Source organism: Dromiciops gliroides, chromosome 1, assembly GCF_019393635.1.
Source record: "Dromiciops gliroides isolate mDroGli1 chromosome 1, mDroGli1.pri, whole genome shotgun sequence".
Classification (NCBI taxonomy): Eukaryota; Metazoa; Chordata; class Mammalia; order Microbiotheria; family Microbiotheriidae; genus Dromiciops; species Dromiciops gliroides.
The window spans coordinates 30,173,765-30,201,319 of NC_057861.1; the positions used below are offsets into that span (position 1 = coordinate 30,173,765).

Below are 27,555 nucleotides of genomic sequence, written 5' to 3' on the forward strand. Positions count from 1 at the left end.
GGAGCAGCACTTGCTGAGGATTTCGAGCCTTGGAGTTGGTTTCCTCTTTGGGAGTGACACGTTTCTGGAGATCAGGAGGACCAGGAAAGCAGCTGAGTGGGAAAGGATCCATTATTGTCTATTATTATCCCTATTTAAGAATTAAAGGAATTTAGCAAGCTGAGGGTAAGTGATTTGCCCAGGGTCACATAGAGTTAATAAGTGTCTGAGACTGGATTTGAACTCAGATCTTCCTAACTCCAGGCCCAGGGCTCTGTCCACTTGACCTCCAGCTACCACTAAAGAGGATCTTCCTCTCCACCTCCCCCCACCCCGCATCCCACTCTTACTTAGCAGATGTCATTAAAGGGTTTCATTGGCTGGAAAGTTCCTCCTCTGCTGCCAGGCTGCTGACCAACAATCTTCAGACCCCAAGGCTGTGTCCAAAGTCCTTAGCCTTCAGTGCACGCCAGGACTTGCACTTTGCTGGCTTGGAGTCTGTCATTTAACCTCTCTGGGCCTCAGTTTCCCCATCTGTAAAATGAAGGAATTGGTCTAGTTGGCCACTAAGACTACTTCTAGCTTGAAATTTGCATGTAACAAGGCAGGACAGACTTTCCCCCCTCATCAATAGAATTTTTTTTTTTTAGTGAGGCAATTGGGGTTAAGTGACTTGCCCAGGGTCACACAGCTAGTAAGTGTTAAGTGTCTGAGGCTGGATTTGAACTCAGGTCCTCCTGAATCCAGGGCCGGTGCTCTACCCACTGCACCATTTAGCTGCCCCCTTCAATAGAATTTTCATATTTTGCTAACAGTGTATTCTTCCTCTCTTACAGATTTGCCAGATATTATATGGAAGGAAATATAGAAAAACGAAATCTGATCAAAGCTTTTGGAATCCGCTTTGACATTCTGGTCTTTGGCACAGTAAGCATCTCTCCACCATCGACCCCTGTGCCCAATTATCCCTGAAACTGCTCAGGGGAATGAAGGGTCTCTGTAAATCTGGGCCAGAGGAGGTACCTTTTATTTTGAAGGTTGTTGTTTGTCCCTCATTCTCAAAGAGATGGGGAGGTGATGTCATGACTTGTAGTGATTTGGATTTAAGTGTGGAGGGGCAGTGGGGCTGTGCAAAGTCACCAACCTCACTCTCTCCTCCAGAGGCATCTGGTTCCAGGGGCAAGATATACATCAGGACAACTGGAGGTGGCCCCAGATGTTTGAGGCAATCAGGGTTAAGTAACTTTCCCAGGGTCACACAGTAGTTCAAAATGTCTGAGGCTAGAATTTGAACTCATGTCCTCCTGACTCCAGGGCCAGTGCTTTATCCACTGCACCACCTAGCTGCCTGGCATTTTGAAGGTAGAAGAATGATCAAGGAGGAAGAAATGTCCTGTCTATGAACAGGTCAATTGAAAATTACAGTAGGAATAGCAGGAAAATGCTAGCATTCACATTAAGAGACTCAGCTGATGGTGATTATTATTTATTTACATCAAAGGACTCTTGTTAAAGGTGTTTCCTATTTACCAGTAATTTAATGTGAATGGGGCTCCTTGAAAGTAAGTGCTGTCTTGCATTTCTCTCTATATCCTCAATGATTGGCACACAATAGATAAGGAACAGACCTATGGTTAGGGCAGCCAAATGGCGAAGTGCATAGAGTACTGGGTTTAAAATCAGGAAGACTCATCTTCATGAGTTCAAAGCCAGCCTCAGACACTTACTAGCTGTGTGACCCTGGGCAAGTCACTTAACCCTGTTTGCCTCAGTTTCCTCATCTGGAAAATGAGCTAGAGAAAGGAATGGCAAACCATGTCAGTATCTTTGCCAAGAAAAACCTCAAATGGGGTCACAAAGAGTCAGACATAACTGAAAAATGACTGAACAACAACAAACGTAAAATAAAGTACCTAAAATTATAGAAGATGACAATAATATTGAAATGTAGGCAGCCACACATGTATAACCCATATCTGACTGCTTACCTCTCAGGGAGGGGAGGAAGGGAGAGAGGGTTAGAATTTAGAATTCAGAACTTTTCATTTTTTTAAAAAAAGAATAATAATGATAAAAGTATTAAAAATTCCAAGTTCATGGCCTTCTAAAATCTGTCCCTGGCCCTCAGGAAGAGCACTCCCACTTTACTTTTACTTTTTTTTTTTTTTAATTTTTGCGGGGCAGTGAGGTTTAAGTGACTTGCCCAGGGTCACACAGCTAGTAAGTGTCAAGTGTCTGAGGCTGGATTTGAACTCAGGTCCTCCTGAATCCAGGGCCGGTGCTTTATCCACTGCACCACCTAGCTGCCCCCACACTCCCACTTTAGATCGATGCTTCTGTGATTTTGAGAGCCCCACAAAAACATGAGTAGGAATTTGTCCAGACAGATGCTTCCTGACATTTGCTATTAGATCCAAAGGAAGCCAGCTTGGAAACTTCACCTTCTAACTGAAAAGTAATCATTCTGGAATAGTCTTCAGCCATTTTTAGAGGGTTCAGCTATGGTCAGAAGACACCAAAGGTCAACCCTAAGGTAGAATGCAGGAACAGAGCTTATGAACAGTAGGCAAGCGTTAATCAAAGGAAGTGTGGCCACCATTTTATTGTACTCACCATCAGAAGAGCCTCTCAAATCACAATGCCTTATTTCTGCCATGTAATAGGCATCTCCACCCTGCCATCCATCAATGACAGTTACAATGTCAGCATGTGACTGCTTGCATTCTGAAGTTTAAGTTAATATGTCCCATTTTGTTTGAGGGAGGAAAATTTGACTTTATCCAAATGGTCGTGTATATCGGCTCAACTCTCTCCTATTTTGGTTTGGTAAGTATCTCATTTCTTTTTTTTTTCTTTTTCTTTTTCTTTTTTGAGGGGCAATGAGGGTTAAGTGACTTGCCCAGGGTCACACAGCTAGTAAGTGTCAAGTGTCTGAGGCCAGATTTGACCTAGCTGCTCCTAAGTATCTCATTTCTATAAGGTGGTGTGGTTTTTTTGTTTTTGTTTTTGTTTTTTTGGTGAGGCAATTGGGGTTAAGTGACTTGCCTAGGGTCACACAGCTAGTAATTGTTAAGTGTCTGAGGTCGAATTTGAACTCAGGTCCTCCTGAATCCAGGGTCGGTGCTCTATCCACTGTGCCACCTAGCTGCCCCTTGGTGGTGCTTTTTTAATGCTTTGATTTGTTTTGTTCGTGATCTCATCAGTTTAGGAAACAGGGGTGTACAAACTCCCTTCACCAATGGAGATTAACAACTTCTCTTAAATTTGCTAAGATTATAGTTGTAGATAATAACAGCAACATTATATGATGATCAACTATGATAGACTTAGCACTTCTCAGCAACACAACAATCCAAGACAATTCCAGAAGACCCATGATAGAAAATGCTATTGACAACCAGAAAAAGAACTATGGAGTCTGAAGTCAGATCAAAGCATACTGTTTTCACTCTTTGTGTGTGTGGTTTTTTTTTTTTTACCATGGTTTTTCCTTTTATCCTGTTACTTCTCTCACAACATGACTCATGTGGAAATATGTTTAACATGATTACACATATGTAACCTATATCAGATTGAATGCCATCTTGGGGGGGGAGGAAAAAATTTTGCAACTCAAAATCTTTTAAAAATGAATTTTGAAAACTATCTTTACATGCAAATAAAAATACTATTACAAAACAATGACTGTAGTTATAGGGAGCTGCATGGGACACTGAGAATTTACAGCTAGTAAGAGTTGGAGGGAGGACTTAAAACTAGGTCTTCCTGATTCCAAGGCTAGCCCTCTCTCGGCTACACAAATTGATTTTCTAGACGTTCAAAGATTATTTCGTAAAAGAAGAGCTCAAACCTCTTTACATATTCCCTAGGCCACAGTGTTCATCGATTTTCTCATTGATACATATTCAAGCACCTGTTGCCGATCTCATGTTTATCGATGCTGTCCAGTCTGTGAGCCCTGTGGGGTCAACGAGTACTACTACAGGAAGAAGTGTGAGACTATTGAGGAGCCCAAACCGGTAAGGGACAGATGCCATCTTTCCCTTAATGATGCAAATGTCAATATAATGTTGGATATTGATCAACTCAGTAAAAAAAGTAATAAATCAAGTCAGTAGGTACTAGGCTGATGGTCCCCAAGGTATGAGTTCTACCCCCTTTGTGGGCCATTGAATTTCACTCCATTGCCAGGAGACTATTCTTCTGATCTCAGCCAACTTTCTTTTAGGACTCTGCTATGGCTTTAAAAGAAATCCCCTCATCACAACAAAATGGGGAATGAAGGGGCAGAGACAACAAACTTCACTGATTATGTCATTTGGTCAAGGGCCGACTGGCCAAGAATCAGCCACATTGAGCCCTAGTCATGGATGAGTGCCCAGAGAATTACTATTCAAGCCTTCAGCTTGAAATTTCATTATTCTCCTTATTCACAGCCATATAACTGGAACTTTAAAAAGCCCAGACAGAGCATGGCTTTGTTTTTCAAACACCCAAGAATATAGCTGTCTTTTCCATTACAAGGCTGCTCCATGCACAATTCATTGTCTATTGTACACACTTTAAAAAAACTGTGAGACATTCATCTTCAGTGCAAAAATCCCCACTTGTTTATGACCCCAAATAAGATGAAATTACTTAGGTTTCTTGTCTTATTTTACAATATAGTAATATTGTTATTATTATAGTATATTATAATGTTCTACTTATTTTATAATATTTTATTTTGCTATATGTGAGTCTTTTGGAACTATTCACATTAGAAATTACTGGTAGCTGAAAAAATACAAATGATTTCAGAAGTTTTTAAGGGATACATGAGAATGAAGCTAATTTAGGTCATAAGGAGGAGATCTTCCAAAAGTGTGGTACAGTGGGAGATTTCTGTGATTGAGAGGGGATCTGGGTTCCATTTCTGGCTCATGGCTGAAGTGGAATTGACAAAAATAATTAACCCCTAGTGGGCCCCAGTTTATGACAGATAATCAATCAATCAATCATTTATCAAGGGCTTATTTTGCTCTGAGCCCTTTGCCAGGTTAAGATAGAGATAATACTCCCCCCTAAATAATGAAACATTATTTGTAAAACTTTACTTAGCACACTGCCTGGCACTTAGTAGACACTTAATAAATGCTTATTTCCTTGCTCCCTCCCTCCTTTCCTTTCCTCTCCTCTCCTCTCCTCCATTGCTCCTTCCCTTTTCTTTCCTTCCTTCCTTCCTTCCCTCCCTCCCTCCTTCCTTTCTTCCCTCCTTTCCCTTCTTCCCTTCCCTTCCCTCCCTTCCCTTTTCCTTTCCTTTCCTTTCCTTTCCTTTCCTTTCCTTTCCTTTCCTTTCCTTTCCTTTCCTTTCCTTTCCTTTCCTTTCCTTTCCTTTCCTTTCCTTTCCTTTCCTTTTCCTTTCCTTTCCTTTCCTTTCCTTTCCTTTCCTTTCCTTTCCTTTCCTTTCCTTTCCTTTCCTTTCCTTTCCTGTCCTTTCCTTTCCTTTCCTCCCTCCCTTCCTTCCCTCCCTTAAATAATGTTGTTATACTACAAGATCATCATTATTAAGAAGTCATTTTATCTTCTCTTTATTTTTTTCTAGACTCTAAAGTATGTGTCCTTTGTGGATGAGCCCAACATTCAGATGGTGGACAAACAGTTGTTGGGGAAAAGTTTGCAAGAAGTGAAAGGTGAAGAGGTTCCAGTAAGTGAAACCATTTGTATTTATGGTGCTTAGGGATTGGCTTATTGGCTTTCATCAGACAAGGAAAAGAAGTTTTAAGCTTTTGAAACCATAAACCTGTACTAAGACTTTTGAGACACCCTGGATATGTAAAGTGCTTTGCAAACCTTAGACAACTATAGAAATGTTAGCGTTTACTTTTCCCTCCACCAAAAATAGTTATAAAGTTGTCTAGAACTAGATGAATGTAAGTATGGGTGTGTGCTTTGTGGGGAAGTCTTGCTTGGCAAAAACAGATTGTCTTTACCATTAGGACATTAATAATTTTTGTTTGAGTTGATCTTCGTTGAACGGGTCCATCTGTATTTCTTGACAGCACTTTCTGTGGCATATTAGATAAAGCATTAAACTTGGAATTAGGAAGTTCAAAGTTAGATACTCACTAGTTGTGAGAGCCTGGGCCAGGAACTGAACCCCTCTGTGCCTCAGTTTCTTCATCTGTAAAATGAGGCAGCTGGACTAGTTGGTTTCTGAGGTCCCCTCCATCTCTAAGCCTCTGATCCTATGTACAAAAAAGCACTCCCTTCTTCCCTAACCCTGCCTTTCCTTCTAACTTCCCTATTTCTATTGTAAGGTGCTAAAATTCTAGCTATACCGTCTAAAATATCTAATGAGTGGTCGCCAATAAATTATAAGCTTCAGCAAGAGTTAGACTTTTAAGCATTTATTAAGAAGAATAAGATTTTGGTAAAGAGAGAGAGAAAGGCCTGATTCATCTGTCTATTAAAGGGAGAGAGCATTCCTAGCTCCGCTCTCCACCAGAGTCTACACGAAAGAGAGCGAGTCAGAGCGCCAGCCTCCCCCTTCTTCCTCCCACAAGCCAATGTCACTTCCTGACGCCAAAGAAAAGACGCATGGGGGCGGCTAGGTGGCGCAGTGGATAGAGCACCGGCCCTGGAGTCAGGAGGACCTGAGTTCAAATCCGGCCTCAGACACTTAACACTTACTAGCTGTGTGACCCTGGGCAAGTCACTTAACCCCAATTGCCTCACTTAAAAAAAAAAAAAGACGCATTGTCCTGCCCTCAGAGGCCCTCTCCTCATGTTGGAGCTTTCCTACACTATCAGTGGTGCTACCATCCTTCTCCCAATTGCCCTGCCCACATCTTACCACTTCCAATTTCCCAATACTGCTGAGTCAGGAGGACCTGAGTTCAAATCCAGCCTCAGACACTTAACACTTAGTAGCTATGTGACCCTGGGCAAGTCACTTAACCCCAATTGCCTCACTAAAAAAAAAAAAAACTGGCTGTGTGACCCTGGACAGCAGACACTTAACCTCTCACAGCTTGAGACAATTCTCTAAGACCCAGTGATGGAGAAGCTTCTCCTCTGAATTGGTAGAGGGGGTTTCCTCAGAAACACCTTCTGGCAATGAAATCACAGGTCTGGTCTGAAAAGATATACTTAGTACATAAACACACAGACATATGTATACATATGTACATATATATATATGTGTGTATATATATTCATATATGTATATGTATGCATAATTAGAGCCACTCTAATGTCTTTGCCAAGAAAACCCCAAACGGGGTCAAGAAGAGTCAGACACGACTGAAAACGACTGAATGACAACAAATGTATAATTAGAATGTAACTTTCTCTAAAGCAGAGGGTTTTTCCATTTTTTGTATTCGTATCCCCAGTCTGGTGAATAAGATTAGGAATAGACTTGTGTAGGTATCTTCTTCCACCAGTGTAGGCAGGTACTTTATCAGCAACTTATCATCTTAGAGAGTCACCTAGAGCCCTGAAAGGTAAAATCAGTGTGTCAGTGTGCTAGACACTATGCAAAAAACAATCCCTGGCCTCAGGAAGCTTCCATTTTAATGAAAAGAGGCAACTTGAAAAGAATTGGGCACATACAAGATAAATGTGGAGTAGATGAGAGGTAATCAATTGGAAGAGGAAGGCTTTAGAAGTCGGGGGACTGGGAAAAGCCTGCTACAGAAGGTAGGATTTTATTGGAACCTTCAAAGGAAAATTAAGAGGTAGAGGTGAGGAGGGATGCATTCCAAGCATTGGGAACAACCAGTACAAGAAGCATTGGGGGAAACATCTTTAAGCAAATGTGACTGACTAGAACTAGAACTAGATTGTAGGTAAGGCAGATGGAAAGGGAGAAGCCTGATTATGAAGAGCTTGAAATGCCAATCATGGAAGTTTGTTTTTGATCCTGAAGGTGATAGGGAGCCATTGAGGTTCATAGAATAAGGAGGTGACATAGTCAGACCTACACTTTAGAAAAATCACCCTGGAAGCTGAGTGGGAGATAGGCTGGAATGGGGAGAGACTTGAGGTAGGGTCTTGAGTTGTGTGTGTGTGTGTGTGTGTGTATGTATGTATGTATATATATATATATATATATATATGTGTGTGTGTGTGTGTGTATAGATATATATATACATATATACATAAATATGTGTGTATAGAGATATAGATATAGAGATATAGAGAGAGATTCATTTCTAATAAATCTGGAAATTTGCCTTCTGCAGAGACCCCGAAGAGATTTCACAGACTTGGCTAAGCTGTCCCCACCACCACATCCTGATGCCAGCCTCAGTCCTGTATCTGCAGAAGAAATGCAGCTTCTTAAAGAAGAGCCAAGTCGTTCATCCCAGGCAAAGCCCAAGTGGTGCCGCTGCGGACACTGCCGCCCATCCCAACTCCCAGAAAGCAGGAAGTTCATAGAGGAACTCTGCTGTCGGAGGGAGCAGGGTCCCTGCATCACCACCTCAGCCCTATTTGAGGAGCTGGTCCTCTCCAGGTCCACACTGCGCTTCATTTTGCTCTACCAAGAGCCCTTGCTGGAGCTGGATGCAGATGCCCTGAACAACCAGCTCCGTCACTGTGCCTACAAGCGCTACATCGATTGGCGCTTTGGCTCTGAGGACATGGCCAGCTTCTCCATCCTACCCAGTTGCTGCCGGTGGAAGATCCGTGATCATTTTCCCAAGCAGAATGGGAAGTACACTGGTTTCAAGAACCCTGCCCCATACACATATTTGGAGCCCCAGAGCCACTAAAATTGGCTCCTTTCATCTTTAACCTTCTTTAACTTCTGGGAGGAAGAGATCTGAGAGGTCCAGTCTTGGGGTATGGATACTGCCTTTCTTGCCTTGAAGCTCTGCAGGTATAGGGAGGAAGCAGCCTGGCCTAGGAGAAAGAACTCTGGTTTGAAAGTTCGAGATCCCTCTAGAAAGGTGACTGACTCCCCATGGCCAAGGCACTTAGATTTAGTGCCTCAGTTTCCTCATCTGGGAAATTATAACGAAGACCTGCCCTGCCAATCCAAAGAGACCTTTTGAGGATAAAATAAGACTCTATAAATGAAAATGTTTGGGGAAAGGTTAAATGTGCCCCAAAGGTGAACACTTTTCTTTTTATTATGTACGAATAATAGTGGTAACCAGCACAGAGTGTGAAAGATGTAAGTCTAAAGAGCTCATAGAGTTAGAAACTGTCCTTTGATTCCATCTCCAGAATGAATGGAGGGAGAAACACTTACTGTGTGCTAAGTGCTAGGGATACAAATACCAGGGAAAAAAAGATGGCTCTTGAGGAACTTACATTCTAATTAGGAAGACAACACAAATCGGGAGCAGGAAGGGGAGGGGTATGCACATGCTGTGGCATGGGATGGAAATGGACAGGCAGTAAGTAGCCCGGCTCCAGGCAAAATCAGGCAAAAGTTCCCCTGAGCCCAGAATTCCACAGGCAGAATCTAAGTTTGATAGAATGGTGATGAAGAGGATGGTCAGGAGGCATCATTTGGAAATGAGCAGGAAGTAACCATCTCTCCTCTCCCATAGTCACCCCACCTCCTTTAGACCCTCATCACCACTTCCCTGGACTACACCGATAGCCTCTCCATTGGTCTCCCTGCCTCCAGTCTCCACTCCAATCTATCTATACATTTGACAATTTGAGATTCTTAAAGTATGGCTCTGATCTTGTCATTTCCCTCTAGGACAGTGGTTTCCATTATTTTTTTGTTCCATGCACCCCTTTTTTTATAAAAAAAACAAAAATGGGTTGAGAGCCCCCAAAGTAATTTAATATACTACTCATAATATTCTTACAATTACTTACAGCTTAAGTCATAGACTATCATCATGAACTCCCAAAGTGTTCTCCAACCATTCCATGGGAACCACTTCTGTGTCTGTCTGTCCGTCTCTCTCTGTGTCTGTCTGTCTGTCTGTCTGTCTCTCTCTCTCTCAGAGCAATCAAGGTAAAGTGACTTGCCCAGGGTGACACAACTAGTGAGAGTCTGAGGTGATATTTGAACTCAGGTCCTCCAGACTCCATGGCTGGTGCTCTATCTCCTGTACCACCTAGCTGCCCCAAAACTTAACTTCTCATTACTCTCATCTGCTCTCACATTCCAGCCATACTGAGCTTCTTGCTGTTCTGAAGAAGCCACTCTGTCTTCTATCTTTGGACAGGCTGTCCCTAACATGTAGGATGCTTTCTCTGCCTCTTGTAGCACCTTAGATTTCTTCAAGATTTAATCCAGATGTCACCTCCTCAAGGAGACCTCTCTTGATAATAGCCCCATGCACCCTCAGTTGTTAGTCCTCACCCACTAATATGACTTTGTATATGTTTAGTCTTACATCGCCATATGCATATTGTTTCCTTCAGTAGACTATAACCTTCTTGAGGGCAGGGACAGTTTTCATGTTTGTCCTTGCATCCCCAGTGCCTAGAAGAGCACCACGTGCTTAATAAATGCTACTTGAATTGTTGAATCAAATCAAATTGAAAGGGATGGGGGCATCTAGGTGGCGCAGTGGATAAAGCACTGGCCTTGGATTCAGGAGGACCCGAGTTCAAATCTAGCCTCAGACACTTGACACTTACTAGCTGCGTGACCCTGGGCAAGTCACTTAACCCTCATTGTCCCGCAAAAAAAATTGAAAGGGATGGGAAACTCTGAAGTTATCTAGTCCAAGCTCTCCATTTTATGGACCAGGAAACTGAGGTCTGGGGAGTTAAAGTAACTTAAGATCACACAAGTAGTAAGTGACCAAGCCAGATCCTGTGATTCTAAATTGGGCACACTTTCTTTCTTTCTTTCTTTCTTTCATTCTTTTTTTTGTGGGGCAATGAGGGTTAAGTGACTTGCCCAGGGTCACACAGCTAGTAAGTGTCAAGTGTCTGAGGCCGAATTTGAACTCAGTTCCTCCTGAATCCAGAGCCGGTGCTTTATCCACTGCACCACCTAGCTGCCCCTGGGCGCACTTTCTAAGGACTGAATCTGTGCTAAGTGGTATGACCTATGTTTTCTTCAGAGGGTTGTAGAATCAGTCAGTGAGTCAGTCGACAAATATTTACTAAGCTCCTACGCAGTGCCATGCACAAGTGCTAAGTGGTGATGAAAGAGAGGCAAAAGATAGTCCCTGCTCTCAAGGAGCTCACAACCTAATGGATGACAGACCCAGAGTGAGAAGGAATCTCAGAGGACATCTAGTCGAATCCTTTCATTTTACAGATGGGGAAACTAAGGCTCACAATTGTTAAATGACTTGTCCAAGGTCACACAGATTTCTGAGGTGAGATTTGAACCTATGTCCACTGACTCCACAATCAATGCTCTTTCCAATGCATGCTGCCTCCTTTTGGTTCCTCATTAGTAAGTAGCATGATCTATACTTTTTTCAGAATTCCAGGTCTCATCATCCCAAGCTTGGGCAAGATCGGGGGTGGGGATGGGTCTGGGGGTGGGGGTGGGGGATGGGGAGAGACTGTCTCCAGGCATCTGCCTGTTCTAAGTTAGTTCTAGAGTCTGTCAAGTCAGGGGCAGCTAGGTGGCACAGTGGATGAAGCATTGGCCCTGGATTCAAGAGGACCTGAGTTCAAATTTGACCTCACACACTTGACACTTACTAGCTGTGTGACCCTGGACAAGTCACTTTACCTTCATTGCCCTGCAAAACAAACAAACAAATAAAAATAAAAATAGAGTCGCCAAGTGTTCAAGTTTCTTCTCAGTATTTCCAGTAAAGCCTCTGGTGGCTTGTTCTTAGAAGACCTCAAATCAAAAGGCCTTCCCATTGGGTTTCTCCAGCTCAGTATTATATACACATCTGTGAAAAAGAGAGTGTGTTGTTTTTAAGATCTAGAAACCCTCCCTCTGTGCCTTCAATATCTTGTGCCTCTGTGCCAATAAGATTTACTACAATATAGAAAAGCCCAAATATCCCTAAGATAAAAATGAGACTCCTTCCACACAAAGCCTTCCTGAAGGCTAACTACTTGAAGGGTGAGGAAGATACATAGTCCCAAACGCCATCTGTTCTCAAGATCCCTCCTGTAAGGTTTCTTTGCACCAGGGTTGAGAGTAGCATGGGTTTTCCAACCTGTATTGTCTTTTTGTTTGTTTTTTTAGTGAGGCAATTGGGATTAAGTGACTTGCCCAGGGTCACACAGCTAGTAAATGTTAAGTGTCTGAGGCCGGATTTGAACTCAGGTACTCCTGACTCCAGGGCCGGTGCTCTATCCACTGTGCCACCTAGCTGCCCCCAACCTGTATTGTCAGTGTGACATATTGGATAGAATGCTGGGCTTAGGGGCAGGAGGACTTAAATTCAAATCCTGACTCAGACACTTAGCTGTGTGACCAAAGGCAAATCATTTTGCCTTTTATGGCTACAATTTTTTCACCTGCAAAATGGAGATGGGAGGTGGGGAAGGGAATTGGATTGATGGTTTCTAAGATTGCTTCCAGCTCCAAGTCTTATCTTTCCTTTGGACAGCACTATGTTTCAAGAAATACTGACCGCCAGGGGCAGCTAGGTGGCGCAGTGGATAAAGCACCAGCCTTGGATTCAGGAGTACCTGGGTTCAAATCTGGCCTCAGACACTTGACACTTACTAGCTGTGTGACCCTGGGCAAGTCACTTAACCCCCATTGCCCCGCAAAAAAAAAAAAAAAGAAATACTGACCACCCTAATGATTTTTGAGATGAGTATTGTTGTTGTTGTTTGTCCTTCATTCTAGAAGAGGACCATGGCATCAGGTGATGTCATGACTTGCCCTGAATTGGATTTAAGTGAGGGAGGGCTGTGCAAAGTCACCAACCTCACTCTCTCCTCCAGAGCCATCCGGATCCAGTGGCAAGATATGCATCAGGATGACTGGAAATGGCCCTGGATGTTTGAGGTAATTGGGGTTAAGTGACTTGCCCGGGGTCACACAGCTAGTAAGTATCTGAGGTGAGATTTGAACTCAGGTCCTCTTGACTCCAGGGCCAGTGCTCTCTCCACAAGGTCCAATGTATGTATGACTGAGATTGGGGACCTGCAATTGAATCATGCCTGTGTTTCAAGATGAATCGTTTTTAAATGTCTGGGGTTTTCCAAAATACATTTTTGGGATGACTTTTGTTTCTGCAATCCTCTCGAGACCCAGCTTCCTTCCTGCTGCCGCACTCAAAGACTGACCCCTCCCTTGTAACAAAGATAACGAGTGAAGTCAAATCAACGAAAATAACAACCATAACCATGGATGGCTTTTTGAAATGAGCAGCTCTGTATTTTAATAATAAAAGGCATCGGGGCAGCTAGGTGGTGCAGTGGATAAAGCACCAGCCCTGGATTCAGGAGGACCTGAGTTCAAATCCAGCCTCAGACACTTGACACTTACTAGCTGTGTGACCCTGGGCAAGTCACTTAACCCCCATTGCCCCGCAAAAAAACAAAAACAAAAAAAAAACCAATAATAAAAGGCATTGTGAAGGAGCCTTTCATAAATAGGATTTTATCTGGAGTCAAACTCAGGAATTAAACTAATTGGGCCAGATTCTCTTGGAGAATGAGATACTATATTCTGTGATATTTTTGGAAACTAGGCTGTATCTGGAAATTATTTGCTCTATGAAGTCTGCCGTATTATTCTCCCATGTTAGTATCCAAATGCCCCCAGAGTGGGAGGTCCCAGAACTTCATCTTCATGTAATTTCTTTTTTTAAAGAATTGTATTTTTTTGTTACATTTTGAGTTCTGAGTAGTCTCCCTCCTTACTTCCCAGCCCGACATTAGCAAAGGCCAGCATCTGATACAAATATAGATGTGAAACTGTACAATATGTTCTCCTATTTATCAGTTCTTTCTCTGGAGGTGGATAGCATTTCCCTTCATAAGCTTTTGATAGTCGATATGAATGATAATTTTACTCAGAATAGCTTAGTCATTCACAGTAAGTCTTCTAACAATATTGCTGTTATTGTGTACAACATTCTCTTGGTTCTGCTCATCTCACTCTTCGTTATTTCATGCAAGTCTTTCTATGTTGTTGTTTTTCTAAAAACAGCCTGCTCATCATTTCTTATAGCACAATAGTAGTCCGTTACATTCATATACCACAGCTTGTCCAGCCATTCCCCAATTAACGGGCATCCCCTCCATTTCCAATTCTTTGTCCACATAAAAAGATCTGCTGTAAATGTTTTAGAACATATAGGCTCTTTTCCCTTTTCCTGATCACCTTGGGAAACAGACCTAAAAGTGGTATTGCTGGGTCAAAAGGTAGATCAGTTTCATAATGGGCATAATTCTAGATTGCTCTCTAAAATGGCTGGATCAGTTTACAGTTTCACCAACAGTGTATTAGTGTCACGGTTTTTCCACATCCCTTCCAACATTTGTCATTTCCACCTCCTATTATTTTAGCCAATCTGATAGGTATGAAATGGTAAATCAATGTTTTCATTTATATTTCTCTAATCAATAATGATTTAGAACATTTTTTTCTTATGTCTATATATAGCTTTGATTTCTTCTTCCAAAAACTGCCTGTTCATATCCTTTGACCATTTATCAATTGGGGAATGACTTGTTCTTATAAATTTGACTCAGTTATCTATTTTTTTGAGATATGAGGCCTTTGTCCCAGAAACTGTCTATAAAATCACACACACACACCCCACCCCAGGCAGCTAGGTGGTGCAGTGGATAAATTACCGGTCCTGGATTCAGGAGGACCTGAGTTCAAATCCGGCCTCAGACACTTGACACTTACTAGCTGTGTGACCCTGGGCAAGTCACTTAACCCCCATTGCCCCGCAAAAAAAAAAAAATTCACCCCCCAAAAAACTTTCTGCTTTCCTTCTAATCTTGAACATATTGGTTTTATATGTACAAAGTTTTAAAAATTTTAACATAATAAAAATTATCCATTTTATATCCCATAATGATCTCTATCTCTTATTTATTCATAAATTCTTCTCCTCTCTGTAAATCTGAAAGCTAATATGTTGCATTGTTTTCTAATTTACTTATGATATCTCCCTTTGTGTCTAGGTCATGCATCCATTTTGACCTTATCTTGGTAAATGGTGTAAGATATTGGCATATACCTAGTTTCTGCCAGTCTGCTTTCCAGTTTCCCCAGTAATTTTTTTTTACCGAATAGTGAATTCTTATCCCCAAAACTTAAATCTTTATGTTTATCAAACACTAGATTACAATAATCATTTAATACTGTGTATTGTATACCTACTCTATTCCACTAATACACCATTCTATTTCTTAGCCAGTACCAGATAGTTTTAATAATTACTACTTTCTAATACAGTTTAAGATCTGGTACTGCCCACATTCCTTTATTTTTTTCCATTAATTCCTTTGAAAGTCTTGACCTTCCAAATGAATTTTGTTATTATTTTTCTAGCTCAATAAATAACTTTTTGGTTGAATAAGTAAAATAGTTTAGGTAGAATTGTCATTTTGATTATATTGGCTTTGCCTACCCAAGAATAATTAATATTTCTCTAATTATTTAAATCTAACATTATTTGTATAAAAAGTGTTTCATAAATGTGTCATATAATTCCTGAATTTATCTTAGCAGCTATGCTCCCAGGTATTTTATATTATTTATGGTTATTTTAAATGAAATATTTCTTGCTACCTCTTCTTGCAGAGCCTGTTTGATGATTTATAGAAATGCTTATGATTTAAGTGGGTTTATTTTATATCCTGACACTTTGCTAAAATTCTTGTTTCAACTATTTTAGTTGCTCTCTAGGATTTTCCAAGTACACTATCATATCATCTGTAAAAAGAAATAGTTTTATTTCCTCATTGCCCATTCTAGTTCCTTCAATTTATTTTTCTTTTTACTATTGCTATCATTTCTAATAGAATATTGAATGATTTTGGTGATGATGGACATCCCTGTTTTCCTCCTGATCTTATTGGGAAGGTTTCTAGCTTATTCCTGTTACCAATAATGCTTGCTGTTGGTTTTCAGTAGATGCTTCTTATCATTTTAAGGACAAATCCATTTATACCTATGCTTTCAAGAGTTTTTTTTTTAATAGAAATGAGTGTTGTATTTTGTCAAAAGCTTTTTTTGTATGCACCAATATAATCATAATATTTTTGTTGCTTTTGTTATTGACATAATCAATTCTGTTAATATTTTCCCTCATATTGAACCAGCCCTGTATTCCTGGTATAAATCCCATTTGGTCATCCCCATGCAATCTCCTAGATTGTTTTCATTTCACAATATAGGTCATAATCAACTATGAATACTCAGTCAACCTCATGATGTGTGATTGCAGCCATTGGTACCGATTGCAGCTGTCTGTGCCAATTACCCTACCCTTCCTCCCAGATGAATGAATCCTGCTCAAAAATGTGCTTTTAATAATACTATTGCCAGCAACAGTCTAGGAAGCATCACAGCCTCCATTTTGTGGGGACCATAAATCAGGCTCAAAACCATCCTCTAGATGATGTAAACTGGATTTTATGAATGACTTCTCCTGGTCAGTATCTGATTTGTTATTGCTACATCAGCATGGATACATTCCTGGTTTCGTTTAGCCATGGGTATGGTAATACACTATCATTTTTCTCATTAGAGAAAAAATAAATATTATTGGCATCTTTTGTTTTTATGTCACCTCTAGCTCTCTCCCCTTATTATAAAGAAAAAAGAGAGGAAAAAACCAAACTCTTCAGCAAAACTAACTGTAAAAACATATCCATTAGAGGGCAGCTAGGTGGCACAGTGGATAAAGCACCAGCCCCTGGATTCAAGAGAACCTGAGTTCAAATCTGGCCTCAGACACTTGACACTCACTAGCTGTGTGACCCTGGGCAAGTCACTTAACCCTCATTTCCCCACAAAAAAAGTGAAAAACATATCCACTAAGGTTTTTTTCTTTTTTAAAAAAATTGAGAAATAATGGGGGCAGCTAGGTGGCACAGTGGATAAAGCACCAGCCCTGGATTCAGGAGGACCTGAGTTCAAATCCAACCTCAGACACTTAACACTTACTAGTTACTAGTTACTAGTTACTAGACTGGGCAAGTCACTTAACCCCAATTGCCCTGCAAAAAAAATAATTGAGAAATAATATTAAGGGAGGCAGGTGGTCGGAAGCTCTTGGTTCCACTGAAAATGAATTTTTTTTTCTATTGCGGGGGGGCTTCTGGCTGAATTTTTGTGGTTATGGGTTGGAAGTCACTTAACTATAGTTTCTCATTGGATTTCTCAATCATTATTTGGCTTGATGTAATTTTTAGGTACAAGCTCTGCTTAAAACCTATTTGCATAAGACTCTCCTCACTGGCAGAGTTTGATTACTCAATCCTGTACTTCTATGTGAGGGACCAAATTGGCAAGAGCTTGGAGGAGGAGAGAGCCTGGTATTCTGGTTTCCAGCTTTGAGAAAAGATATGTGGTTCCAGATTCTCTTTAGGTCCCTGAAGGGAGGGAAAGACCTTAGGAAAACTCTGACATGAGGAAGTAGCACCTCAATCATATTCCTATCCCCAGATTTATGGGAATTTCCCATTGGATAAGATTGGAGGCTTTCTTGATTGAGCTCCCAGTAGAAGATCTCATTCATTCTGTGACTTGTCTGGTTTTCTGGAGTAGGTATAGGCCTCCTTCCTTTCAAGTATCCATCTTGGCTGGAAATCTCTTTTTAAAATTAAGAAATAATATTGTGTGGTGTCTGGGTCTGAAGCCATTAGTCCCACCAGAGTGAAAAACCCTATCAAGGTCTAATAGATGTCAAGGCAGCAATGGCCTGCTCTGAAATCATGAGTTTTTGTAATACCACCACCATCATCAACATAGCTTTTATGTAGTACCTACTATGTGTCAGGCACTTTACACATACTGTAGCATTTATTTACAACAATACTATCTCCATTTTATAGTTAGGAAACAGAGGTTCTGGGGCAGCTAGGTGGTGCAGTGGATAGAGTACCTGGAGTCAGGAGGACCTGAGTTCAAATCTGCCCTCAGACACTTACTAGCTGTGTGACCCTGGGCAAGTCACTTAACCCCAATTGCCTCACTAAAAAACAAAAACAAAAACAAAAAAATCCCCAGAGGTTCTATGTTCTTTTTAAGCCAAAGTCACCCGGCTAGGAAATATATGATGTTGGATTTGATCTCAGGTATTCCTGACTCCAGGCCCAGTACTCTATCCACTGCATCACCTAGTTCCTTTGTTTGTTTGTTTTTTGGCAGGGCAATGAGGGTTAAGTGACTTGCCCAAGGTTACACAGCTAGTAAGGGTTTGTCAAGTGTCTGAGACCAGATTTGAACTCAGGTCCTTCTGAATCCAGGGCCAGTGCTTTATTCACTGGGCCACCTAGCTGCCCCCTCACCTAGTTCCTTTTTAATAGAAGACTGAGTCAAGTTCAGGAAGGAATCCTGATTCCCTGAAACTGAAATTATCATGGTGACTAAACTACAAGTGGGGGATATCTTTTCAGTTAATCCAATTAAAGGCAGTATCTCTTTGTTCACTTGACCAGATCAAATGGTTTCATTTCGGGCAGTCATTTCTCCAAGGCTACACCGATCGTGATGTGGCTGCCGTTTTGTTTAAGCAAATCGAAAAACCTTGACCTTGATGTTACAAATAAAAAAAATTAAGCCTGAATTTTGTACTTTCGTCTTAGCTTGATGCTGAATTTTTGTTTGGGGGATTTGGGCCATTATAAAATGTAAGGGAATATATAACTTGGGTCAGGGGAGATTCCAATTAGTGGAGAAAACAGCTCCAGTTTGGAGCTCCCTTTAAACAGAAATGCTTGAATATCAACAAGTCATCTCTAATAGACTTTAGATGAAATGCAAAATACAGAGTTTTTCTTCCACAATTAAATGGCGCTGAGACTGAAGTCAGTATGGTCTTGGACTGGTCCGTGATGATGGTGGTGGCGGTGATGATATCCTGTATGATTTACAAAGTGCTTTTTGGTGGGGCAATGAGGGTTAAGTGACTTGCCCAGGGTCACACAGCCAGTAAGTGTCAAGTGTCTGAGGCCGGTTTTGAACTCAGGTCCTCCTGAATCCAGAGCCGGTGCTTTGTCCACTGTGCCATCTAGCTGCCCCTACAAAGTGCTTTACAAATATTATACCATTTGATCCTCACTACTACTATAACTACAGTCAGGGAGGTACCATTATAGTTCCTTTTCCCCTATAGGAGGAAAGTTAAAGCATGATAGAAATGCTAGTTTTATTATTATTGCTTGGGCTGCTAGGTGGCGCCATAGTTCATAGAGTGCTGTGCCTGGAGTCAGAAAGACTAATCATCCTGAGTTCAAATCTGCATTCAGACACTTACAAGCTGTGTGACCCTGGGCAAGTCACTTCACTGTGTTTGCCTCAGTTTCCCCATCTGTAAAATGAGATGGAGAAGGAAATCGAAAACTGCTTCAATATTTTTGCTGAGAAAACCCCAATTGGAGTCACAAAGAGTCAAACAGGACCAAACAACAACAATAATAATTATTGTTGGTAGGCAGAAGCTACCCAAAAGCATCAAGAGTCTTGAGCCTTGAAGACTCTAAAAATAATGTGAAAGAAAGCCCAAGTCCAAGAACTTTTTTTAATTTTTAAAAAAATTTTTCCCAAGAACCTTTTTTTTTTAAAAAGTGCTCCCAAGCCAGTCTTGTACCCCTTCTCTTATTTCTCTTTACCCTTGCTTGGCCCTTGCCAATGGAGAGGAGGAAAGAGGAGTAGATCCTTTAGAATTCCACCAACTTCATTGAAAGGGCACAATAAAGGTTCTCCCAGCCCTCTAGGACCTCCTTAATAACCTCCCTCTGCTCAGCTAAGATAGCCACCTTCCCCTACTCCACTGTCTCACCAGGGCTTTCTCCCAGATTCATATCAAGCTAGACACCCCAAAAAATTTGCTCCTTGATAAAGAATTAATAAAAGGGAATGAGATGATGACTTTGCCCTCTTTCTGCTAACTCCCAGGAGCAACCAGTTCTTGCCCTTTGGACCCCATGTGACTTTTGCAACTTGGTTAAAGAATTTCCTAATTGACAGGAGAGGCCCTTCAGAAGTTAAGGGAAGAATTGACTGATGTCATTAGTTGCTATGACACTCCCACCAGATGTAAATCAACCAATCAAAAAGCATTTATTCACCTAACCCCCATTGCCCCGCCAAAAAAAAGCATTTACTAAATACCTCGTATGTGCCCAGGTATTATGCTAAAAGTTGGAAACACAAATACAAAGAATAAAATAATTTGCTCAATGAAATCAAGCAAAGATCCTGGGAAGAGGCATGATGGCAAATATTAATCCCAGACAAGGTCAAAACCTTGATTAGGGTGGATTGTTGTTCAGTTGTGTCAGACTCTTTGTGATCCCATTTGGGGTTTTCTTGGCAGAGATACTGCAGTGGTTTTCTTCTCCAGCTCATTTTACAGATGGGGAAACAGAGGCAGATAGGGTGAAGTGACTTGCCCAAGGTCAGTAGTAATTAATTGTCTGAGGCCAGATTTGAATTCAGGAAGATGGGTCTCCCTGACTTCAAACCCAGCACTCTATCCACTTTGCCACCTAGGTGCCCTAGTTCAGGATGAAAAGAAATTGCTTAATGCAGTCTCTGTTGCCTGTTTTAAGGAAACAGACTGGATGAAGGTGAATAATTATAAGCAGGATGAAGCTGAATGTGTGATATATTATTTAGATTGTCTAAAGGAAGCATCTCTGAGTGAAGTGAGCAGAACCAGAACACTTTACACAGAAACAGCAACATTGTGCGATAATCAATTGTGATAGACTTAGCTCTTCTCAGCAATATAACGATCCAAGACAATTCCAGAAGATTCATGATGGAAAATGCTCTCCACATCCAGAAAAAGAATTTATGGAGTCTGAATGCAGATTGAAGCAGACTAGTTTCACTTTTCTGTTGGTTTTTTGTTGTTTCCTCTTTCTTGTGGTTTTTCCCTTTTAGTCGGATTCTTCTTTTACAACATGACTCATGTGGAAATATGTTTAACATGATTGTATTGTAAAGGTTGTCATGCCGGGGTGGGAGTGGGGATAAGTTCTCTCTCTCTATAAAATGCTCCAATGGCATGCGTCTCAAATAGCCTCTGACAACTGAAGCCCAACTCCTGGCCTTCTCATGGTAGAACTGTTTCCACTCACAGGAGAAGGGGCGAAGGCGAGTCACTGGCGCCTTAAAAAAACCAGTCGCTTCTGGCAGGTGGGGCTCGTTAGCCTTGGCAGGCAACCGCTGATTTTAAACCTCCGCTGCCTTGCGGCTATACCCATCTATGGGAAAGGCTTCGTGAGTTAACCCCAAGGAAAAATCAGGAGTCGGAGTCCCTTAGGCAGTTAGATGTTGGACATCACATCCTTCTGGCAACTCCTTCGGTGGCACTGGTGCCAAACTGTACTGGCTCTGCCTCTCCTTTGGATACACCAGTGTCACGGAGAGGGAAAACCTGCTGCCTGGGCAACAGCTTGTTTTCCATATTGATCCACCCAGGCCAGCGCCCTGGAGAGGACACTCCAACTACTCCTTATGGGGTAGATACAACACGGGATGCGGCAGTTACTGGTTATAAGTCCTTGCACGGACTTTGACCTAACCATTAATCTTTTTTTTTTTTTGGCTGGGCAATGAGGGTTAAGTGACTTGCCCAGGGTCACACAGCTAGTAAGTGTCAAGTGTCTGAGGCCGAATTTGAACTCAGGTCATCCTGAATTCAGGGCCGGTGTTTTATCCATTGTGCCACCTAGCTGCACCCCCTAACCATTAATCTTTTTTTTTTTTTTTTTTTTTAGTGAGGCAACTGGGGTTAAGTGACTTGCCCAGGATCACACAGCTAGTAAGTCTTAAGTGTCTGAGGCCGGATTTGAACTCAGGTCCTCCTGACTCCAAGGCTGGTACTCTATCCACTGCGCCACCTAGCTGCCCCAACCATTAATCTTAAAAAGACGAAAGTCATGTGTCAGAGTGCTATGTCGCCTCCATTGATACACATCGGTAGCTACCAGTTGGATGTCGTAAGACAATTCTCGTATCTTGGCTCTATTGTCAGTGACAATTTGTCACTTGATTCTGAGATCAATCAGAGGATTGGGAAAGCTACTTCAAACATGTCTAAGCTTGCCAAGCATGTCTGGGCAAACAGTAAACTGACAAGACAAACCAAATTTGCCCTCTGTAGAGCATGCGTCCTGAATACCTTACTGTATGGCAGCGAAACATGGACTATATACACTAGACAAGAAAAGAAGCTTAACAGCTTCCACATGCGCTGCCTTCGGCACATCCTTGGCATATCTTGATCAGATAGGATCACCAACACAGAAGTGCTCCAATGCGTGCAACTTCCGAGCATCTACACACTACTGAAACAAAGATGGCTGCGCTGGCTCAGTCATGTGCACCACATGCAAGACAGGCGCATTCCTAAAGACCTACTCTATGGCGAGTTAGCCCCAGGCCAAAGACCTGTTGGATGCCCCCAGCTTCGCTACAGAGATGTATGCAAGCGAGACTTGAGGGCTCTGGGAATAGACACTGGCAGCTGGGAGGAGATGGCCAAGGACTGCACCCAATGGAGTTGTTAAGGGCTAAAATTCTAGCTAAATTGTCTAAAATATCTAATGAGTGGTCGCCAATAAATTATAAGCTTTAGCAAGAGTTAGACTTTTAAGCGTTTATTAAGGAGAATAAGAATTTGGTAAAAAGAGAGAAAAGCCTAGATTCCTATCTATTAAAGGGAGAGCACATTTCTCGCTCCCTTCTCCGCCAGAGTCCCCAGGAAAGAGCCCCAGTCTCTTCCTCCTCCCACTAGCCCGCGTCACTTCCTTTTCCAAAGAAAAGACTCCTGGTCTTGCCCTCAAAGACCTTCATTTCATGGGCAGAACTCTTCTACAGTAAGTCTCCAGCAGGTGGCATCGTTCCAATCGTTACAGAGTTCAGTACTCAGGAGCAGCTTGCGAGCAGCTAAGATGGGCCTCCAAGCTCTGGAGGAAGAAAAACGAATGAGATGCAGGAATTGATGGGCAACAGAGAGCACAGTTTTCCGATGTCCTCATTGCAGCAGGAGCTGTGGCTCCCGTATAGGACTGCACAGCCACACAGCGGCCTGTGGCTCTTCAAGGCACTAATCTATGGTCGTCCACGACTGGCAGAAGCCTACTATTGTATAACCTATATTACATTGTTTGCTGACTTTGGGAGGGGGGAGGGAAGGGAGGGAGTAAAATTTGGAACTCACAATCTTACAAAAATGAATGTTGAAAACTATCTTTACATATAATTGTAAAAAATAAAATAAAATACTATTTTTAAAAAATGAAGCATATCCTAACATATATAAGCATTAACAGTGCATACAATGAAACAATCCCTACTCCCAAATAGCTTACGTTCTAATTTTTGATGGGCACTCTGCCATTAATGACCCAGTCAACAATGTCAGCAAAGCTGTGGCAACTGCTTTTGTCCAAGATCTCTTCCCAGTAATTTAAGGGCACTTGCATGTTATTTGTGCTGTCAGTCAACAAGCATTTATTAAGCCTCTACTATTAAGTATGGATCATCTAGGTGGCACATCAGATAGAGTTCCTGGCCTGGAGTCAGGAAGACCTGAGTTCAAATTCAGCCTCAGATACATCCTAGTTGTGTGACGATGGGCAAGTCACTTAACCTTGCTTGCCTCAGTTTCCTCAACTGTCAAATGAGCTGGAGAAGGAAATGGCAAACCACTCCAGCGTCTTTGCCAAGAAGATCTGAAAAGGAGTCACAAAGGGTTGGACATGGCTGAAACAACATGAACAATAACACGAATAAGTGCGCAAAGAACTGTGCTAAGCACAGGGTACAAAGAAAGGCCTTACCCTCAAGGAGCTTACAATCTAATGGGGGAGACAACAGGCAAACAACTATGTACAAATCAGGCAGGTAGATTCTATAATCATTTGGAGATCATCAACAGAGGATGGCACTAGCATTAAGGGGAATCAGGAAAGGTTTCTTAGTAGAAAATGGGATTTTAGCTGGAACTTGAAGGAAACAGAGGCTGGGGTGGGAGGGAGAACAGCAAGCAGAGATGGTGAAGAAATGTGTTCTAGGCATGGGGGGAAACCACCGAAAATGTCTGGAATCTGGAGATCTAGTAACTTGTTCAGCAGATGGCAAGGAGGCCAGTGTCACTGGTTCACAGAGGAGGAACAAGGTATCAGAAACCTCGAAAGGTAGGAGTTGGATGGGTTGTGAAGGGCTTTGATATCAGAGTATTTTATATTTAATCTTAGAGGTGACAAGGAACCATTAGATTTTATCAAATAGGGGCAATGATGTGGTCAGATCTTCACCTTAGGAACATTAATTTGATGGGGATGAATTTATTATTTTCAGTGCAGGGGGAAGGCAATTTCACTGATTAGAGTAAAAAAGTGGTATTAATGACATTCCAAAGTGCAGGGTGAAGCTTGCACCTGAAGCTGCAGCACTTAGGGGCTACCTGCCTATGGTTAACTCTTTCCTGAGACTCCATCTCTTGGCTCTGGGCATTCTCTACAGCTGTCCTCCATCCTCTTTCCCTCCTCTTCTCTGACAATGGACCTCTCTGGCTTCAAATCCCAACCCAAATCTCATCTTCTACAGGAAGCCTTCCTCCCCAATCCCTCTTAATTCTAGTACCTTCCCTTTGTTAATTGTTTCCTATTTATCCTCTATAGCTAAGCAAAATCAACCAATGTGGCCATTATATCTAAAAGTATATGTAACATTCCACAACCAGGACCGTAGACATCAAAATATTTATAGCAGAATTTTTTTTGTGGTACCAAAGAACAAGAAACAAACAAAAAAATGCCCATCGGTTGGGCAGAGGCCAAACATATTGCAGTACATAAGATATTAGTACAAGAGATATTATTGTTCTGGGGAAAAAATGATGAGTTATGAAGGATTCTAAGAAGTCTAGGAAGACTTAAATGAACAGATACAAAATGAAGTAAATAGAACCATGGAAACTAACTAACTACCTGCCTATCTATGCATTATGCTTATATGCATCTATCTAACTGTCTATCTATCTATGCATGTATGCCTATATGCATCTATCTATCTATCTATCTATCTATCTATCTATCTATCTATCTATCTATCTATCTATCTATCTATCTAATCTATCTATAGAAACTAAGTGGTGCAGTGGATAGAGCACTGGCCCTGAAGTCAGGAAGACCTGAGTTCAAATCTAGCCCCAGACACTTACTAGCTGTGTGACCCTGGGCAAGTCACTTAACCCTGACTGTCTCCAAAATACACACACACACACACACACACACACACACACACACACACACACACACACACAGCTGTTTGCATGTATACATGTGTGTATGTAACTCCAACATTGTAAACAAATAAATAAATTTTTAAAAATTGAAAATGAACCCTGTGTAATTATGATGACCAAGCTTTCCCCAAAGAAGAGATATGAAAAGATGCCTCCCTCCCTTCTTCATAATCCTTTAGATTATAACTGTAGAATACTGAATACAATGTGAGATTCGGCAAATATGTTGATTACTTTGATGAACGTCCTTTCTTTCCTTCTTTTATGTTCTTTGTTAGAAGAGATGACTCTGAGTGAGGGAGAGATTAGGAAGTGAAGGTGATACTAAAGCAAAAGATAGCAATTTTTAAAATTATTTATCCATGGGGCAGCTAGGTGGCGCAGTGGATAGAGCACCGGCCCTGGATTCAGGAGTACCTGAGTTCAAATCCGGCCTCAGACACTTAACACACACTTACTAGCTGTGTGACCCTGGGCAAGTCACTTAACCCCAATTGCCTCACTAAAAAAAAATAAAAAAATAAAAAAATAAAATTATTTATCCACCAGCCACAGGTGTAAAAATATCTTTCAATTCTCCTCGAATTTTTAGTTTGTTGCCTTCTATATTTAAGTCTATTGAGTATCTCTATGGTTTAATATGCTATTTCAAACCTCTCTTCCCTCCTCAAACTAACTGCAACACCTCCTTCCACTTTTGTCAAAGTCAAGAACTTACCCTGAGGCACTACTCAAAAAACTCCAAGAGATGCTTTCCTCTCCCTAATTCTAAGCTTCAAATCATTTCACCATCACCCTTGGCTCTCTCTCTTTGCTCCATTCCCTGGCCCATCTGATCAATCCTTTCTCTCTCTGATTTATCTTCTTATTCATTGCTTCTTTCCCCACTGCTTTGAAACATACAGAAATTCCCCCCATCCTTTAAAACCCTCTGCACAAACACTAGCCTTTCTAAAGGCTGATTGTCAGAAGGGTGGGATGGATTGATAGTTATGGGATGGGATGTATAGTCCTAAACAATAGATCTGTAGATCCCCTCAACCATGTTTTTTTTTTTCTTTCATGGGACAAATAATAGGATTGGCTTTTTCTGCTCTTTCTATATCGCCACTTTGAAAGAAATTCTGAACTATTTAGAGACTTTAGCACATTTTTGAGACAAGCACTAAATGTAGTGTTCAGTGCCACATGTGATTATGATGAGGTTCCAAGACACTCCATTTGGAGAGCTTTTATAAGCTCGTAGCTTTGCATTTATCACACCTTCTCTGGCCCCACTGTTCCAGCATTTGCTGTCACTCCCAGTCTGGAATACCAGAGAATGACTAACTGTTGTTTGTCCTTTGTTTTTGAAGAGGACCAATGACATTGCAGGGTGAAGTCTTGACTTGGGTGTAAATTGGATTGGATGAGGTAGAGTTCCACAAGGTCATCAGCCTCATTGTCTCTTTCAGAGTCATAGGACAAACATCAAGACAATGGCCTGGGATGCAGTGGGCGACCTTGGGGTCTTGGATGTCTTCCCAAGCTCTCAGTATTCCACAGCATCTGCTTTAGCTGCCTTCGATGGTCATTGGAACAAATTGTTCTTATCTACCCATTCCACCAGGAAACATCTTCACATTCTTGGGTCATATATCCCCCAGCTCACCAATGGGTTTGAGTCCTGTCAAAGGCCTATTTGAGGCCTGGCTATCTGCCAAGACAGTGTACCTTGACGTACATGCTACAGCTTCTTGGAGCCACAGATAGGAGTTGGGTGAATCAGGTGGACACCAAAGGTGGACAAGCAGCCCTAAAAAGAACTCAACAATCCCTCAAACTAGAGGTGCTAGTCTCCTGCATACCCCAGACTAGGTCTCCTCTAGTTCTAAAGTAATCCTGAGGAGTAGGAATAGTTTCTCTGGTACCCACCAGCTGACAAAATGGTGTGCTCCCCAATGAAGTCTCCACAGAGGTGTGCTCTTACCCAACCAGATTTTTAAAGGGGGCATTCACTGAAATGATAACATGAGAAGAGATTGTAGAAAGATATTCCCCCCAAAATCCAAGAGAAAGTGGTCTCAAGCCTAGAGAGCACATATGGCAAAGGGGTGACTCATCTAGGTTGGATGGAAGAGCTTTTCTCCCCTCCTAGAGTCCTCATGAATTTCCCCTGTGGTGTGTGCAGCTCTCTTCTGGGCCCCAAGCCCTTACAGAATCCAGAAGCTGCATTTCTCTGTAC

The 27,555-nt window shown here is 41.7% G+C and overlaps 1 protein-coding gene across 1 annotated transcript in view; it reads left to right on the forward strand.

Moving 5' to 3' along the window:
- The window catches only part of LOC122734193 (P2X purinoceptor 7-like), a 44,506-nt gene extending 34,019 nt beyond the window's left edge, over window positions 1-10,487 (forward strand). Inside the window, exons 9-13 of the mRNA XM_043974938.1 lie at window positions 816-906; window positions 2,740-2,805; window positions 3,849-3,998; window positions 5,564-5,665; window positions 8,208-10,487. Coding sequence (XP_043830873.1) covers window positions 816-906; window positions 2,740-2,805; window positions 3,849-3,998; window positions 5,564-5,665; window positions 8,208-8,738 — 940 coding nt within the window. The 3' untranslated portion in view covers window positions 8,739-10,487. The remainder of the gene's footprint in view (window positions 1-815; window positions 907-2,739; window positions 2,806-3,848; window positions 3,999-5,563; window positions 5,666-8,207) is intronic.
- The last annotated feature ends 17,068 nt before the right edge of the window (window positions 10,488-27,555 follow it).